Source organism: Apteryx rowi, unplaced genomic scaffold, assembly GCF_003343035.1.
Source record: "Apteryx rowi isolate R43461 unplaced genomic scaffold, aptRow1 scaffold_96, whole genome shotgun sequence".
Taxonomy (NCBI): domain Eukaryota; kingdom Metazoa; phylum Chordata; class Aves; order Apterygiformes; family Apterygidae; genus Apteryx; species Apteryx rowi.
In genome coordinates this window covers 153,322-171,250 of record NW_020451271.1, presented here as the reverse complement: position 1 = coordinate 171,250, position 17,929 = coordinate 153,322, and the positions used below count along the sequence as shown (strand labels likewise).

At 38.2% G+C, this 17,929-nt stretch overlaps 1 protein-coding gene across 4 annotated transcripts in view; it reads right to left on the bottom strand.

Annotated features, from left to right (window-relative positions):
- Nucleotides 1–1,224: 1,224 nt before the first annotated feature.
- Nucleotides 1,225–17,929, bottom strand: part of FAM110B (family with sequence similarity 110 member B) — a 117,251-nt gene continuing 100,546 nt past the window's right edge. For all 4 annotated transcript variants that reach the window (XM_026054716.1, XM_026054714.1, XM_026054717.1 and 1 more), the window contains exon 2: nucleotides 1,225–4,469. In XM_026054716.1, the coding sequence (XP_025910501.1) occupies nucleotides 3,055–4,167 (1,113 nt within the window). In that variant the 5' untranslated portion in view covers nucleotides 4,168–4,469 and the 3' untranslated portion in view covers nucleotides 1,225–3,054. The remainder of the gene's footprint in view (nucleotides 4,470–17,929) is intronic.

Genomic DNA, 17,929 nt, shown 5'->3' with positions numbered 1-17,929 from the left:
AAACTGCCCACTGAAGTCAACAGGAACATGACTGAAATGGGTTTCAGTTGAGGCGTCTGAGTCCATTACAGCTGCCTGCAAATTCAACACTGATCTTGGGAATGTCCGAAGACACAGACAAAATAATGGGCACACCAGAAACGCCTGAATTACTGTTTGCAAAGGCAAAAGGGTTATTCCAATTTGAAAACAAAAATGAATCAGCCACCAGTGATGTGTCTTCTATACAAACATACTGGTAACAGAAAGACATATTAAATCCTATCAGCATAAATACTAATAAAGGGACAAATGAAGGCAACTGTTATCTGCTTGTCCAAATCTTTGTGGACTTTTTTGCAACAGATGACCTTTTCTGTAATTTCTTTTCGATTACTACAACCTCACCAGAGTTGCAAGTACAGTTGTCTCTGAAAGTCTGGGTCCTGTACAATCTTATTTGCACATACACTGTAACAAGCAGGGAGAGTGCAGTAAGATCCTTGTTATGCTACGTCAAAGGTGTTTCTTAAGAGCCTGGGTAAGGAAATACTCTCTTACCAATAGCTCACAAGCCTAACCCCCTTTGTGGCATTAAAAGAAAATGAGTTTGATTTCTCAGAGCCTACAGCTTCAGAACAAGCCCTGGGAAGTACATTCAGATCACTAGTACAGGCTCTATTCTATTTGCTGGTTATAAAGGCTTCTTTATTAATGTTTTGGCTGACAACAGTTAGAGGTAGCACATTTATCATCATTCTTAAAACGCTTAAGAGAGAACAATGGGAGTGCATTTTTATTTTGGTTTTAAGTTCTTTATTTCATTGCTGTACAGCTGCATTACACTTGGCTTAAATCCCTTAAAGCACTACTTTCAYTGGCAAAATAGTCACTGAGCTGAGTAGAACTCACTATTGGAAAAATATGCTTGAAAAACCAGTGTGATGTCAATGCCAACTGAAATCCATGGAGCTTAAAATAAGTCACAAATGTGCCTGTAGCCGAAATACATTTTTTGATCAAACTAAATGTTGTAGTCTTAGATCATGAAGCCACCTGTAGAAGGCAGAGTATTCTCCTGAAACTGAAAATGTGTTTTTTTTCATACAGAATAATTTGGAAAACAATTATATAAAAGTTGATATAGGATAATTCCATAGTCAACAATGAGTGCGTGGCTTTACGTGACTGCTAGCCTCGCCTGCATCAATTGTGGCTACTGGTAAAAAGCTGGGCTACAGGCTCCTTAAAGAAAAGATAGAACCTGGCTTTGTAAAACATCTTTAATATTCAAATATATAAATAAGCACTACTGAAGAATAATTCAGAAGACTGCAGTGATTCATTATGAACAGATGCTATAAACGGGAACAGTAACATTGCTAGGTAAGGAAGAAGCAAGCTATTTTAGGAGTCCTGAAAATCTCTTCTAGTTCTTCAGACAGATCATGCTGCTATAGTTACTTTTAAAAATTATGTTCTGAAAAGCACTTTTAGGAAGAAACCTTTTACTGGAACTATTATTTAACCAAGGCTTTCTACAGCACTAAAACACTCTGCAATTGAGTTCCCGATATAGTTTGAGAGGAGTAAAAAATGAACAAAAAAACCACTGTACCTGCACCAGGAGCTATTTATTAGCATAACACTCTTCCTTTTAAAGATTTCGTAACAACTGAAGTATATACAAAGTCTTACAGCATTTACACAATAAAAAAGTTTCCTATTAGCTGATGAAGTATAAGGTAGTGCTGCAATTTACTTCAAAGCATGTATACAATAATAATGAAGCAGACCACTGTACTTTCAACTTCTCTGCTACCACACCACAACTGCCAGTTGAAATGACAGTTAATTAAACCACTGGGAAGACACAGATTGTCAAAAGATTTGTAACAGGTTGACCTGCAGCACTAACCACGGTAAGGAGAGGAGGGGAAAAAAAAAAAAAAAAAAGCTATACTGTCATGTTTCTACACTTTCCTAGAGCTGTAACAAACTTTCACAGCCTTAGATATAACATATGCAAGACAACATAATCACAATTTCTCAGATATAGGTCAGCTACTGAGTGTATTTACTTCTGAATAGGAGGCATTATATTGATATGGCTGTGTGATTCCATTTTTGTTCATGAACTGTTCAAATAGGTCTACAAAAAATTAAAGGACAGCATGGAGTTGGTAGTCATTATGTGTTTGACTAATAAAGGCATTCAATATCAGCTATAGGATCTAATCATTCCTGTCAAAAGTTTAAGACCAGGAATCTCTGAGTAAAAACCAAACCCACAAAATCCCACACCCAAGACATTCTCATCTGTTGACTTTGACCTTCTTTAAGCCTTTCCAATGGGGTAATATAAAAACATTAAAATGCTTACCCCAAACAAAATACAAGACTCATTTAGTTTATGAGATGTCAAGCAGATTCACTAGACTACTTCTGCTGTAAAACTGAGGGAGCTTACCTAGAAAATGAAAACTCTTACTGAACAGTCCCTTACTACAAGTAGGGATATATATTTTAACAAAAATGCAGCATTCTTTGCCTTTTAGAAACAGTTTTACATGTGCCAGTAAGCCACTTTCTGCAAGAGATCAGGCTGTTCTGCCTATTGTTATATGTCCAAATCTCTTATTTTGGCCAATATTACTTTTATTTGCCCAAAGGGATTCTGATTCATCTTAGAAACTAGTAACATCCGTTGACAATATCTGTATTAAGACAAAAAGTGACATATAAAATCCACAAGGAACTACATAAATATCAAAGAAGTCATATAACCTTTCCATGTAAACACTTTCGATTATGCCAAAGCCCTAATTAGATTCTTGTCTTAAACTTTTGGCAGATAATGTGTATGCTCAGCCAGGCTTTGTAGTTAGTTATTGTTCAAGTGGAAGCCAGGTCAGTTCACATGTTGACAGGCATGCAACTTGAAAACATTGCACAACAAGCAACACAAAGAGATTTGAGAGGTGTACAAGACTTCAAGTAGACTTCACAACCCTTCACAACTGAATATTCACAGACAAAGATACAGTCCTTGCTTTTCCTCCTGTGGATTTCCTCTCACACATGGGACACTTTCTGTGACTCTCTCGCTTGCTTGATGCTATATAACCACTTGATGATTCTGGCATTCCTTTCAATTGCAGAAATGCCATATGGCACACGGTCATTGGCACTGTCGTCATTTCTAAGGTCACTGTTGCTGTCCTGAGACTGTTCACAGTCTGAGCTAATCATGCTTGCACTGCGAAAGTTGAGGGATATAATATCAGAGTTAGCCCTTGCAAAATTTTCCATCCCAAGGTTTTCAAGCTCTTCAGGATCCAGTCCACAGTAGTTAAAGAATCGTTCAACATCTGCATCAACACGAAAGTATCTGTCGCTTAAGTCAGATTTCGATCGCTGTAGGGAGGGTCTTCTACTAACTCCACATCCAGATTCAACTGCCTCAATCTCTGGGGATTTCAGGGTGGCAATGGCAGCGATTTTGGGTTTTGGAGGCAGAGGTGGGGCTGAACTACTGCAGGGTATTGCTTTTAAGGGCTTTGCACTAGTTACTTTCCTAATGTCTGAGGAGCTGTGAGAGACATGCAAGAAAGTCTCTGTCGACTGGTCTAGGAGCCTTCTGCTCACGTTGGAGCTGCTCTCCTGAGGGCTGCTGCGGCCCTGCGTGGGGTAAACCTTTAAAGATTCGGCGAACGAGTGTCGGTTCAGTTCCGTTGAATCAGCTCTGTGGGGTGGCCAGTTTCGTGAACTGTGTTTATGACCTGAACCTGAGCTGGAGCCTTCGGAGCTATTAATGATGTTTTTCAAAATCTCTAGTTTCAGATTTTCTCTCTGGACACCGCTCTCAGTCTTTGCATTGTTGTTGAACACTTTCAAGGTGGGGCTCCCCAGTGCTCGCTTGGCTGCGGGACACACCGGCGGCTTTGCCAGCACCGCTGGTTTCACAGGCTCCTGTTTGGCGTTGATGACCTCTTGGCTTTTGACATATTTTGCCTTATCAGCTTCTAGTCTCTCCACTGCACTTAGTCTTTTCGGATTAGGCTCTGCCTGCCTGCGAAAATAGTCGGGTCCTTTGTTCAGGATGCGAAGAGGAACGGCAGACGTGAAAGTGACAGCGGGACTGACGGGCTTCACCATGCTACCTGTTGGTAGTGTTTCTGTAGGCATGTTTGGTGGTCTTTCCCCCGCAGCCGTTTTGAATTCTTCTCTGGGATCTTCTAAATGCACGGTGTAGAAACATGTACATTAAGCACAATGAATAGCAGATGAATCCTGGAATCTGAGTGTTAGCAGCAGCGCCTCATCTCACAGCTCATTAAATAACACTGTGTTTCTCTTTTAAAGGCAGCCTTTGTGCAAAAAGGCCACCAGACACAAGTCTGTATTAGTCTGCTCTGCTGATTCTTTTCTTCTCACTGAAAGATGTGGGAGTCTTGTCGTTTTCTTTGTGCTCCACTACAGGCAGTGATCTGAAACGTAAAATAACCAACCACATGTTAGCGTGAGCATCTGACATCAGAGCTATAGCAACAGCCAAGTCCCAACCCTCTCCCAGCACTGGCCGGGTTACAGCTGCAGGCAGCGCAAAGGAGACGTGCCCTCAGACCTCCACCTACTGCACCAATGCTCCTCTCTCCCTGTGCACTCTCATGCATTTTAAAAGAAATATGTTGCTTGTTATTTACAATCCAATTTTAGATTTAAAAAAATTACGCTCAAAAAGAAAAAAAAATCATCGAGATGCAGCTGTACATTTCTGGAGGCGGACGGGGAAAGGGAAGCAAAACACATCAGTTCAGAGGATTAGAGCCATCTATTTCTTGAAGATCAGTGAAAGAGCATTTTCAAGCTGGTATCTACAGCTTTGATTAGTTGATTTGTGTATATGTTTTATCTCTAAACCCATAACATTTTACTCCTTATGGGCAATAAACCCTGTAAATCTAAGAACGTAAGTGCATTTTCCTTTTTTATTAAATGTTCCAGAAAATGAGCTGGTCTAAAAATCAAAGAGCAATCAGATACATGAAGCACTCCAACTGTAATGCACACACTTCATGATTGGTCTAATATAAATCCACAACTGAAATGTCTCGCTAAAGCCACACATTCCAGTTTAAAGTCTGTTTGAAACATTAGTCACTAAAGTGCTGGTGCTCCAGCAGTAAAGTAAGAATTAAATTGATCATAAGAATTTGGAAAATGCTTAACAGGAAGAAAAAAAGTTTTGTTTTTTGATGAAAGACTGGGAGCACATAAAACATGCTGATAAGGCTTGAAATAAAAAAGCTTGTGTTTACATTTGCATATAATTGTTCAAGTTTTCTACCGAGCACTAAATCTGAATGAAGTTTATCTTTATCTAAGTTATCTTAAGATTTTGTCACTTAAGATTGTCACAACAGTCCAAAATCTAATACTATGAATGATGTTACGAGTGCTTTAACAATTTTTTCCACGTGAGGCACTGAAGGGCACTTACCAAGGAATTTACTTTTCAAGTCATAATTTAGCTAATGGATCTCATTTACTTTATTACTGCCCCATTAATCTATGCTGCCCTTTTTAATATCTCAATTCTGCTATCACTGTATTCTTCAGGGAAAGAAAGAAAAGAAGCTGCTTCTTCTTCACTCATCCTAAGGAACGTGGAACAGCATCCCTCCCAGTGATGACCTGCTTTAGCATATCTTTTAGTGCTGTATGTGCTCATCCATCAATAATCACCTTACTAATATAGGGTGTGCCAATCAGTCTACTGCTTGGACCAATTACCTAAAAAAAAAAAAAAAAAAAATATCCAAGCAAAGGTACACTTAATCCATAAAAGAAAACAGCCTCAAGTACTTATTTCCCAAAACACATAATATATACATTGAATATTCCCTCTAATTCATTCAAGGTCAAAGCAAGCAAATAAAATATATAAATGCTATAATGAGATTATAGGAAAAAGCCTGAGCTTTCTCCTGAAGGCTTACTGTGACAAGTATTCTTCAAATACAAACTAACATATTTAGGTGGGTGATAAACCAGACATGCATTCAGTGCAATTGAAAGGGTAGTGAAATGTTAATTAAGCTTCCCTTTCAATGTTGCTTTATAAATCCTAGTGCTAACTCCTCAGTAGTTTGACTTCCTGAATTTTAACTAAGTCTTTCTGAAAAAGAAAAAGCTCTCTTTCCTCATTAAAATCAACATATTTATTGGCACTACTATTTCAAAGTTAGGGTATTAAATTTCCAAACGTACTGAAGACAGTTCCAACATGCATCTGCACATACACATTTCTATTCTGTGCACACAAATCAAATCTTTCCACATTGCCAGGTCAGAGTTTAACTGCTACAGTGCTTGTAAAAATACCTGACTGGTGTGCATATTTGGTATTTATGTGCATAAATCAAATACACAAGTACAGTGGCTGTGTCAGGACTTCAAAAAAAAAAAAAAAGAAGAAGCAAACAACTAAAAAAAGTAATTTTCTGTACCAAAACACCACTTTCATCAAATGTGTTAATGCCACTTGAATAAGCCACAACTCTCCACTTCCTCCTCAGCCATTGTCATTAAAGGTCACCATGGTCCTGCCTCAGAAGACTGCCTGCCAACTCCATTCTCCTCTCGGAGGAGCTCAGCACAGGACTATGGATAGGAACTGTGGGAACCGAAGCATCAGCCTCAGCACTGCTTTTGGAAGTCTTTACCCACCACTTAACAACTTCCTTGCTCAGGACAGCCCTCGTCGATGCCAGGCAGCATTGCTTAGAAGGCTAACCAGCCATGTCAGCTTCAACATCGCACTTAAAAAGAAAAAAGGAGAATCCCATGGCACGTACACATTCATCAGAGAAGAAGAATGCTTGTTTCCAAGCACGTAAGGGGCTAAGCTAAAAGCATTGACTCTGAAGTCAATGGAAATATGCTTTGATTGTCAATGAGCTTTGCATGAGACTCTTAAGGCAGAAAGAAAACCAAAGGTCTGATGAGAAGCCAGGGCAGGAACGCCCAGTCAGGCTAGTTCAGTGAGCTCACACAGTGACTGCCAGGTGCTTCCACAGCAAGACGTGGAGGCTTGGTCCTGTGGGGTTGCTGATTAAAGTTAGGGACCACGCAGCTACAGAAAAGGATGAATGATAGCTCTGTCTGCTGTTTAAATTGTCCTATTTCACTGAGGTCCTGCATTCAAATATCACAAGAACGTTTATTCAATATTCTCTCTCAGAGAGCTAAAAATTAAGCAGATACCATTAGGTAAGAAAGTGGGATGAAAAAGAGGAGGATGCATGTAATGTGTTAATGAAACAACTTCTGCTGCTGTTGCCGATGATGACTGTAGCCTAATTCTGCTGTTGCTAGTGTGGAAAGTTAACATAACTCCTGTCAGCTCCTCTGCTGCCCACAGGCACCTGAAACGCAACACCAAAGCTATGAGCACCTTGTTCCTCATTAATTTCATTGATAATGCAAAAGGCTAAGCAGCAGCAGTGCAATGTAGTCTCAGGAAGACAAACTATGCCATTTAGTACCCAACTGTGAAAATCTTCATTGCAGCACCAGGGGTAGAAATGGCTTTCTTCTGGCTTAAATTCCAAAAGAAACCCAAGGCGTAGTTACCTGTAGTTTCCATTGTGGACAGCTCTAGTACCAGGTTTGCACTACAGAGATTCAGTGGCAAATAGAATACAGAAATTCAGTGGTTTTCTCCACCCACTGCAGGAAATGTATAAAATATACTTAGGGACCTGAAAACGTTCCTTATACTCTGATAATTTCCTTTACATCCAAATGCCTATTCCATAGGTGTAATTCTTCCATGGACCGGGCTGCATTTTACAGGATTCATTTGGGATTTCCATTATTGCTTTTTCTTACAATAATCAGTAGACTTAAGAGATCTATTATTTAAAATAAAACAAAACTAAAAACACACACACACACACACACATTCAAATATAGTTCATTTTAATACTATGCAACTATTAATAAAAGCTTTCTTAAAGTTCACACTAACTGAGCTCTTTAACATCCAGCGATTGTTACAGAGCTGCTGAGTAGAATACAAAAATATAAAAAGGGGTAGAAAGTTTTTGTTTTTTTAAAGCTGTATTTTCAGCTAGACATGTTGATTCAGGACTCCTTTGTGACAGAGGTGGAGATCCAAAGCACTTACTCATTCTAGGCATCATACTCTAATCACTGTTAGGTCGGCAATATGTTTGTCAGATATTCACATTAAATAACAAACTCACTATCTGCAGGACTTAGGAGAACACAATACAGCCTCCAGCAGCAGTAGTTATATAACTAACATACACTACAAATAAATTCTATATAAAATATTCTTTTCTTGATTTAAAGGCAACACAGTAGAAAGAGAGAAACTACGCCAAAACTTTGAAATTATAGCTCCGTATATTCTAAATATGCGGGTTTTGAAATTCAAGAAAAGTTTATGAACTGGCCACACTAGCAAGTATTTATTTCTGGAATTATTATTAATACAATATTATTATACAATACTCAAGTTTATTTTTTCTCTCATACCTAAAACTGCATTCTAAACACAAACTGAATGATGCTGACAGTACCGAATGCATTTCCCTCCCTGTCTGCCTTGCAGGTCCTGCACCTTGGCAAAGTTTCAACCAGTGTTTCCTAAAAGTATACTCACAAGAGCACTATGTATTTCCATAATATCAAAGTTACAGCACAACAACAAAAAACAACAGTGAAAATCTCGCCCAAATGAAATAAGTGGAGTTTTTGCTCTTGACTTCAGTGGGGACAGGTTCACCCAGCAAGTCTAAGCTGAAGCTGATGTTCTCAATTCATTCCTCTGAGACACTGGATGAAAGATTTGTATGGGATGCAGGATGAAGCACAGTGGATAAATATAATGAAGGCTGACAGCCTTCACTCTGCTCTCCTTGCTATTTAAAGGCCCATGTCAATTCTATTTTCCAGATGGTAAAATATAACTACCACAACCTCAATATGCACCATAAACATCACATAAATTCAAGCACAAGTAATCAACAAGTGATCTCAACAGGACTCAAAAAAAAAAATCACAAAGTGAAATTGGCTTAAGAACGTAGTGCACAGATGAAAAATATCAGGATCTATGAATGACTGGGTACACTTAAGAGTTGAAGGCACCATTATGAAGACACTTTGTTAATTGTCTCAATAAAGCCTATAAATGAGGACTTCACAGAGAATGACTTCTACAGGTCTATGCATTAAGATACATTAATGTGCATGATTAAAACCCATACATGTCCCTCTGGGGATAATTATCAATATAATAATTTATATATAATTTAAATCTGTAGCTTATTTTACGAAGTTTAAAAATACAGGCTAAGCCTAAATAAACCAGGCTTAAATTGACATAAAATAATCCACATCCAGAATGGTAACAGTATTACGTTTTTGAAATCAATTTTAGATAAACATGTGCATGGGTGAAGACAAGGCCTCACATAATATTAGCTGTCAAGATAAAGCAGGAGGAGATGGAATAATCTTTGGGATCTACCATGACTCAAAATACTAATCAAAGTGCTGATTTTCAACTGTGCTAACCTTACAGAATAAACCAGTGAAGAACAAATGAACAGTAATATTTATTCATGTGGAAGTTTAGGACAACCTTCAAAAGGTTGTCAAATATGTGACACACAGTGACCTAAAACCAGGAGTGGCAGAACTGGGTGTAACTGGGAAGTTTCCATCAAGCGGGAAGGTAGCAACTCTGGCAACAGCTGCCACTTTGCATTACTGATGTATTATAACAAAAAACTGAAATGCAACAGTTTTACCTTTGTAAAGGCTTGTGAAGATGAATTGTACCATGGCCTGACATCAGATATATGCTAACTCTGCTTTACTCTTACATTGCCCTCAAAGACACCTATTAATCCTGCATGCTAAGCATCACTGCAAAGTGCATTAAACTGGTAAGTTTGCACAAGAAAAACTTCTTGCAAGATAAAACTTCTTGCAAGATAAAACTTTCCATTATCAAAACACTGGCCACCATTTAACACTTTCTATTTCACTGTGCAGTTAAATCTGAGATTTAAAACAGGATGATGACCTATCTATAAATGCTAAATACATGGAAATAGCTTCTGAAAATCCCACATACATAGAAATGCCTGGAAAGCAGCAAAACAACTTAGCAGATATATCTTGCCTCTGTAATGTATGCATGCTTACTGTTCATCGGGAGCTGCAGAGAGACATCTCTTCAAAAGAAAAATCTTTAGAAAGTATTCTGTTTCTTTTTAGTTATGAAATCCTCGAGTGTTAATGTTTTCTACCCAATAGCCATAATCTACTCTCAGTAATACTTGCTTCTGGGTAAATACCATCCTATAGATGGCTCTTCAACACGAAAATTGTGATTTCTTTAAAAAGGGTTAGAGATCTGCACAAACACTCAAGAAAGCTAAGAAATTAAATTTCTTCCAACTAGACAGTAACAAAAAAAATTACAAGCCTTCATATTATTTAGAGAGATATTACATGCTGTGCTCGTAAAGCACACTAATGGAAATCAATTCTGTTTTCTCTGTACCCCTGTGTTTCTTACAACATACTGTACTCTGTGGAATAATTTCACTCTGTCATTTAAACAAATGTCAGGAAAGGGCCTAAACTAAGGCCTACAATGAAACTTTTTGTTACATTTGTAACTCTAGCTTTTTGTGACTGCTTCTAGCTCAGTGTATATTTTATCAGAATGAGTATCTGAACACTCTGCAAAGCTTTGGGAAACATCCTTACCACTTGCATGTCCGCCTGTGCTCGTGTTTCCATGTCAAAACTACTTCTACTCTTTTAATTCTGTATTTCTCCATACCCATCACACTTCAGTTTATATCCTCCTCTCTACAGCAACATCGTAATCCTGAGTTTATCCCATGACCTCCTGGGCCAATAAAACTTCCCCAGGATCCTCTCCGCACTTGCGGAAATCAATGCAACCCCCCTCTTCATTAATGAGGGCTCAGTCCCTGAGCTCTGTAACATGTCAGAGTTCCTCAGACGTTCAGCTACCTTCTGCCAGGTTTTCAGCGGCTTCATCTCTCTCTTCTCAGAAAAGCAGACCGAATTCTTAGCTCTCTGCTCCTTCATCACTTTCTCTTTAAAGAATTTCCCTACTCCACCATCCTGTTTTTGCAAGAATCAGTAACTCCTGCTCTGCTCTGGTTAAAGGAGTGGTGGGATCTGGACTACTTGTCTTCTTTCTTCTCCTCCTTCAATAGAAGGAGCCAGCAACTTGGGTCTCCTTGCCTCTGGCAGCTGTCCTTTAAAGTCATGCTTGGATTCTGCAACCCCCAAAACCATTCATTTCTCTAGTGATAGCATTTTCAGTGTGTAACAAAAATAATTAATTGGCCAGCTTTGTGACATCCTTACATACTGGGAGAAAACAGAGGGAAGCAGAACAACAAAACATTTTCAATTATGAAACTGAACAAAAAATGTTTTATAGGAACATTATTCATTTTAACTCACATCTAAAATCTGTGATAATTCCTAACAAGTACATTTTAAGAGTCAGCCGTATTTTAAGATTTTCCCAAATCTTTGAGAATTTCTTATGTAATAGGTTCAGTAGAAATCATATGTTAGCGAAGAAGGAAATCAGAATCTTTTATCTGCAAAAACGCAGAGATACGCTTACGAAGTCCCCCTTGATTTCCTATTTCTACACGGATAAGCCATCTCAATAGCGGGATTTACATACTCCATACATCAGTCACCAGCGTGACCACCAGCTGAGGTCTGATATTCTGCCCAGCACAGAAGAACAGAAGCACAAGTGCCATCAGTAATTAGGCAGCTGGGAAACAGCCCTGTAACTTCTGAAATGTCCCTTGCCAAAAAACTGATCATCATTAACTCAGCTACACTTTCATTGTAACACTTTTTAAATTGCCAATTCTAAACTGTTTAACAGTCTGAGGTAAACTAAACATAGTCCTAAATTCTTTAAATATTTGAAAACTTGTATGAATGCTAAAGACCACAGAGCACTTCTCATCACCAGCTCAACTAAAAGATCAGATTTGTTCTTAATTTATATAATGGAGTTAGCCCTAAAACAGAGATCATCCAGTTTAACAGTTAATATAGTAAAAAGAAGAACGTCTTCCTCCACATATAGACATGGAAGTACTCAAAAATCAAGAAAATGGATTTAAATTGATAAAGTGAAAAATACAGATTTTTTCAAAATGAAGGATACTTAATAGGTTATGTTAAATGCACAGTGTCTCTACCAACAAGGTCCTTGAAACTGATGACTTGAGGACCCATGATCAGGGAACATGAGTATGTAGGAGAGAAGGGATGCCCAGGGGAACAGGACTCTTGACAAGAAGGGACGCCCAGGGGAACAGGACTCTTGGACATACTGCACACACCTGCCACTCAGGATAGGTGCAGCCCTATTATTTCCATTAATGGGCAAACAGCTCTCTGAGTCTGATGATAATTCCCAAGAGAGCTCTATAGGAACTAGAGATTTCCTTGCCCGTCTAACTCATTCACAGTGCCTTATCCTGCTAGCATCCTTCTCAGCATGCTGTAGGCTCCAAAAATGCAGTTAGGTAGGGATGATGAGGATGTCACAAGAAACAGCTTTTCCTCTGCTTGCTTTGGAGCACAGACGAGAAGCAGCCCTCCACGGCAAATGCTCCAAGTACTAGGTTAAAAGATATCTGGAGATACCAGCACTCCCGTTCAAAGGGTTCCACTTTTAAAAAATATTTGCAAGCTTTCTTTAAATTAAGGGAAAAATGAAAAAGCCCGCATAGGGTACTTGGTTAGGAAACTGATGCTGCTCCAATGTGTTTTAAAGTAATTTCTAGGAAGTAGAACAGTTTCAACTGAGAAGATTTAGGAAGACGTACCTAAGAATGCCCAGCATCCTGCTGACTCGGGTTCTCCCTTAGAAGGTCAGAAATATGCCTCAATTCATCAGACCAGCAATTTGATTCAGTCTCTCGTCTCTCAGAAGAGTGCAGTAACTTCTGACCTCTTGGTCAGAAACGGATAGCTGCTGCCATTGCTAGCAGTTCCATTTTTGTGGGAAAGAAAAAATTTGCCAGACTCTGTCAAAAAGGCCAACCCCCTTGAAATCTCAAGTTGCCAGGTTTAGAGTATATTTATTGAGAAAGTTTTTAGAAAACTGTTTACAATGAGGGATATATTCAAGGAACATAATCTCATAGCTATAAACAGATTTTATTTAAGCAATAACAATAAACCCACAATGAAAATATCTGCAGCTAGACATTCCCCTGTAGTTACTAATCCTGCAGAACTCCAGAATGTTCAAGTGCACGAAGACTCAAAGTAAATAAATATTGCCCAGGAAAGAAAAACAAGCCCAATTTATGCTATGAAAAGCACAAAACATAAAGAGCTATTATAGATGGAAAAAGTACATCAGACTTAATTTTCCTTTCCTTTCGCAATCAGAGATTTAATTAGTAAGAGAAACTTTTAAAAATATCTATTTTCAAAATTGTCAAAGCTTAATAGCCTTTTCAAAGTTTCTTACCCTTTGCGAAAATACATTTGAAAGAAGTAGTGCACAAGTACATTGCCTATTTCTTATAATACTTACCAATTTTTACAAGTAGGAAGCCAGAAAATCACATAGACTTCTCTTAGTTTAACAGCTTACTGTTATTTTGTTATATGGAAAATCCTTTTTGATAAACTCCATAGACCAATATAACTTAATATAAATATTAAGATATAGCCAATAAACATAATTTACTGATATTAAGAAACTACAGTATGACTTTTAATAGGTAGTTCAGTAGGCACAACTAAAAACCAGGCATGCTAAAACCTACAGCAATCCAAAAATGATAATGTTCACCCAGAGTACAAAGCGGGCCTAATTCTGACAAATTGAAGACTTTTGCGAAGAACTGCATGTCACTCTTCTGATTAGCTGAGGGGTGCTGTTTGTCAAACCTCTACGTACTAAACATCCTTTTCTGTAACATGAGATATTACTGCAGTAACATCAGAGCTGGCTACTCGAAAATAATTTCTATAATATAATTTTTCTAGGCTAACCATTTCTAACCATCCAAACCTTAAATACACAAAATATTCCACATTTATGTTTTCTTAAATAAACACATTACAGAAGTTTTGACTACCTAAGAACAGATGAAGTCTAATGATTTTTTATTTTTATTTTTTAAACACAAATGATTTACAGAAGTGTTCCAGGGCACTGCAACCTTCAGAGCAACTCAGTGAATAATATCTTTTAGTTTTGAATGGCACAGATATGTTTTTCATAGATAAGACGACATTTTCCCATATCACATGATAGCTCATTCCCCTTTTTTTCAGCATCAAGTCTAAGGAATAAGAAGTTAAGAACAAAAATAAAAGTGCATATCACTATGTCTTGAAGACATGTCTGTATACTTTTCAGACTTCTTTAAGTAGATGGTTAAAAATATCAGTTCTAGCTCTGAAACACAACACCAATGCAGTTTAAGTCTTTAGTGTTATTATAAGATGTTGCAATCAATATGATACAGCTGTATAACCTAAGACAAATAACATTTTATACATGCATGGCATAATTATACATTTGTGTGTGCAGCCCCTCAGACTATGAGACAGCCTTCACTATTTTCAAGCTATTAGAATGTTTCAAGTATATTTTCTACTTAATTGCTATACTAGAAATATGTGCCCACAGAGTACACATTAAAACCACAGATCTTCACAAACTGATAAAGATATGCAGTCAGCTGCTTGTTTTCTAATATCCAGTTTGACATTCAATGTAACGACTGTTCATTAAAACAGTGCGTTTAAAAAGCTGCATTTAAAAAGTCAGAATGTCTAGACTCCTTGTACTAAATGGCTTTCCATATATTTGAGGACCCTGATGAAGTTATGATTATGCTGAAAATTCTTCCTACCCACAACTTTTGAGAAGCCCATAAAAATCTCACTATCTTAAAGCAAATAAAAGCTGTACCGAGTCAGAACCATGGCGCCAGTGTATTTAATCAAGTGAAGAGGGATGCAGTGAAGGGAGAGTTGAGGTATTCCAGCTTCAAGAAGGGAAAAAAAACCCGAACTAAAGCAAAACAAAAAACCCTAAAAAATAGGAACTGGGAGTGTGGGGACAGGCAAAAGAAGAGTGAAAAATGGTGAGATATGGAGAGGTTCAGGAGAAATGCAGTCACAGGGAAAAGAGCAGAGAGGGAAAGGTGTTGAAAATAAATGAGGGAACACTGAAGAGTGGGTCTGGAAGCAGAAAAAGCATACAAGGACAGAGAGGGATGAAAAGAAAAAAAATGAAGAGACTATTCAAATACTCCTCCTCATCACCTCTCTCTCAACTCTTACGTCATGTCATGGGGAACAGAGCTGGTGCGAAGGTGCAGCGGGGAAGTGCATTACTCGTGAAGCTCTTCCCGAAGCACAGCTCAGTATGTTTTCAAGAGGAAAAACAAAAAGGGGAGGAAATCCAGTCAACCATAAACACCTGCCAGTCAAACAAATACAGAGGTTTACTGTAGATTCTACAATAAATCCAGTTGTTCCTTTTAACATCGCTTCATCTCATGTTCATTTGCTATTTGCTGCAGTGCCGATACAAGTAATAGGCTTGCCCTTGGAGAGTCCTGAACCTAGGAACACTCTCGATCCAATCCTCAGAAGTGCCTTAGACTGATTGCGTAGATAACTTGCTTACGTATTTATCTATTTATAAGCCTCCTTCGTCGTATCAAATGACCTCACCATTGCCTACGTTTTCATCCTCCTCTCATACCTGTGATACAGATCTGTTAATAGGTCCCCCCTCCTGTCAACAAAAGCCCCAAAGAGGGAATCAAACACGGGATTGAATATGATAGCCCAATGTAATGAAGGAAATTTGTTCCAAACCCAGAAGTTGGATACAAGTCTCCTGAGCTTGAAGCTACTGTTACTGCCCATTAAATTGTTCCTTCTTTATAGATGAATATCAACAACCTTTCTAAATAGGTCGGTCTAGAGGAACCGAACTTGAAACTTCTAAGACCAAGCCCCTTAGCCAGACAAATCCCAGGACACAGTGAACAAGGCTTGAGCCACAAGCGAGGACATCTGGTCACAGTCTTCTCACTTGCTGGCAGTGGCTGCCTGAAGGTAACCTCTGGCGGCCAGCTCCCCCTCCCGCCCCCTGCCTTATCCTCTCCGGGGGATGGAGCCTCTTCAGGGATGGAGACACCCCTCACTCACTAAAGCCAACTAATCACTGATCTCCACTCATTTCTAGATGAACTCTAAAAGCCAATAATTAAGGTGTGTCACTACAGCCAAGACTGAATGCTGTTTTGATATTGAATCAGAGATTCGATCTTTTCCATTTGTAAAACAAGCAATACATCATCCCCCAAATTACAGGTCTCTTGGAGCATCTGTACGAACACTAAACGCTGAATTATTTTTCTGAGAAGACAGAAATAATTCCCATACAGTATGAATCATGAGGGTGAAAACATGAAACGTGACTGTGAAATTAGTATAAGTTAATTTGTGACCACAAAAATTATAGCAGCTTAATTACAATTGAATTTTTGAATGTTAATGATGTCAATCATTGGCACAGCTGAGACAGTTTTGGTGTCTTTCATTTTATACTACAACATATTCAGAATTAAGGTCTGAATTTCCTCAGCTTACAAGATTTGGTTCTGAGACAATTTCAACATTCTGGAAATTGATTTTTACCCTTAAATTAGCCATGTGTACTCTCAAACTTAACATTTTTTTTCTTGAAATAAAACAGCAGTGATAATTGTTAATTTAAGACCCCACACAATGCAAATTTACATTCTGGAGCCAAATATGGTGATTGGAAACAGATGAACAAGAAATGCCTTTTACTGAATGGAATTAGAACTAACAAACAGTGCAGTGTGTTGCTGATTTGATACATGGTGCATCAGATATTGATTACTGATTTTTTCTTTGACACAAATATTTAAACTCTTCCAATTTAAAACTGACATACAGTGCGTAAAGTGAATTACGCGAACTCCATTCAACTATTCATGGACACTCAAACACTCTATTATCATTTTAACACTTATTAACGTACAATCATTGGTACAAAGTGCCCCACTCATATAACTCCTCTCTTCTCCTTTTGCCCACTTGGGTTTCAGCTGGTTTTCTTTATACTCACTGAGAATGAAGCTCCTTGACATACCCCATTCTTTCAATTATTCCTGATATTGGATTTTTCCCCTTTTGTTTAGTAGCTTTAATGAAGGATACAAGATTTTAAATTTTAATGCTTGCCACCTGCTCAGACCTTGAAATCAGCTTCAGAGCATGGTGTGGATGGACTCAGAGATGTTGAAGCTTTCTTCCGTTTTTGAGACCATAAATAATAACAAGATAAATAAGAAAAATCCCTGGAGGCCTAAGGCTAAAAGTCCTTGCTTGGGCTGAAACTCTTCATTTTAAGAAGTTCTCACAGCTTACTGAATTGACAGACTGCAACCAGACAAGGTACAGACTGGAAATAAAGAAAAAAAAACAACCCTTGAACTACTGGACTCTTTCAAGAGAGGATTCTGCCATGCTGACACATACATCACTCTGTGATTCGGGCCAGCAAAAGAAAACCTCAATCTTTCTAAATACAACGAACAAATATTCACAGCCAATCAGCCTGTGATCGAATAAATTGGTAAAGGTCAAGAAAGAGCAACTTATTATCACAACATACCTCCCAAGACAGCAGCAGAAGAAATGGAAAAGTTCTTCTGGAATTACCCTTGTTATTATCAACCCTAGGACAAAGAAACGTTAATTCAACGTGTTAATTGAAAATGGTACCTGTAAAAACACAGTGCTAAACTTT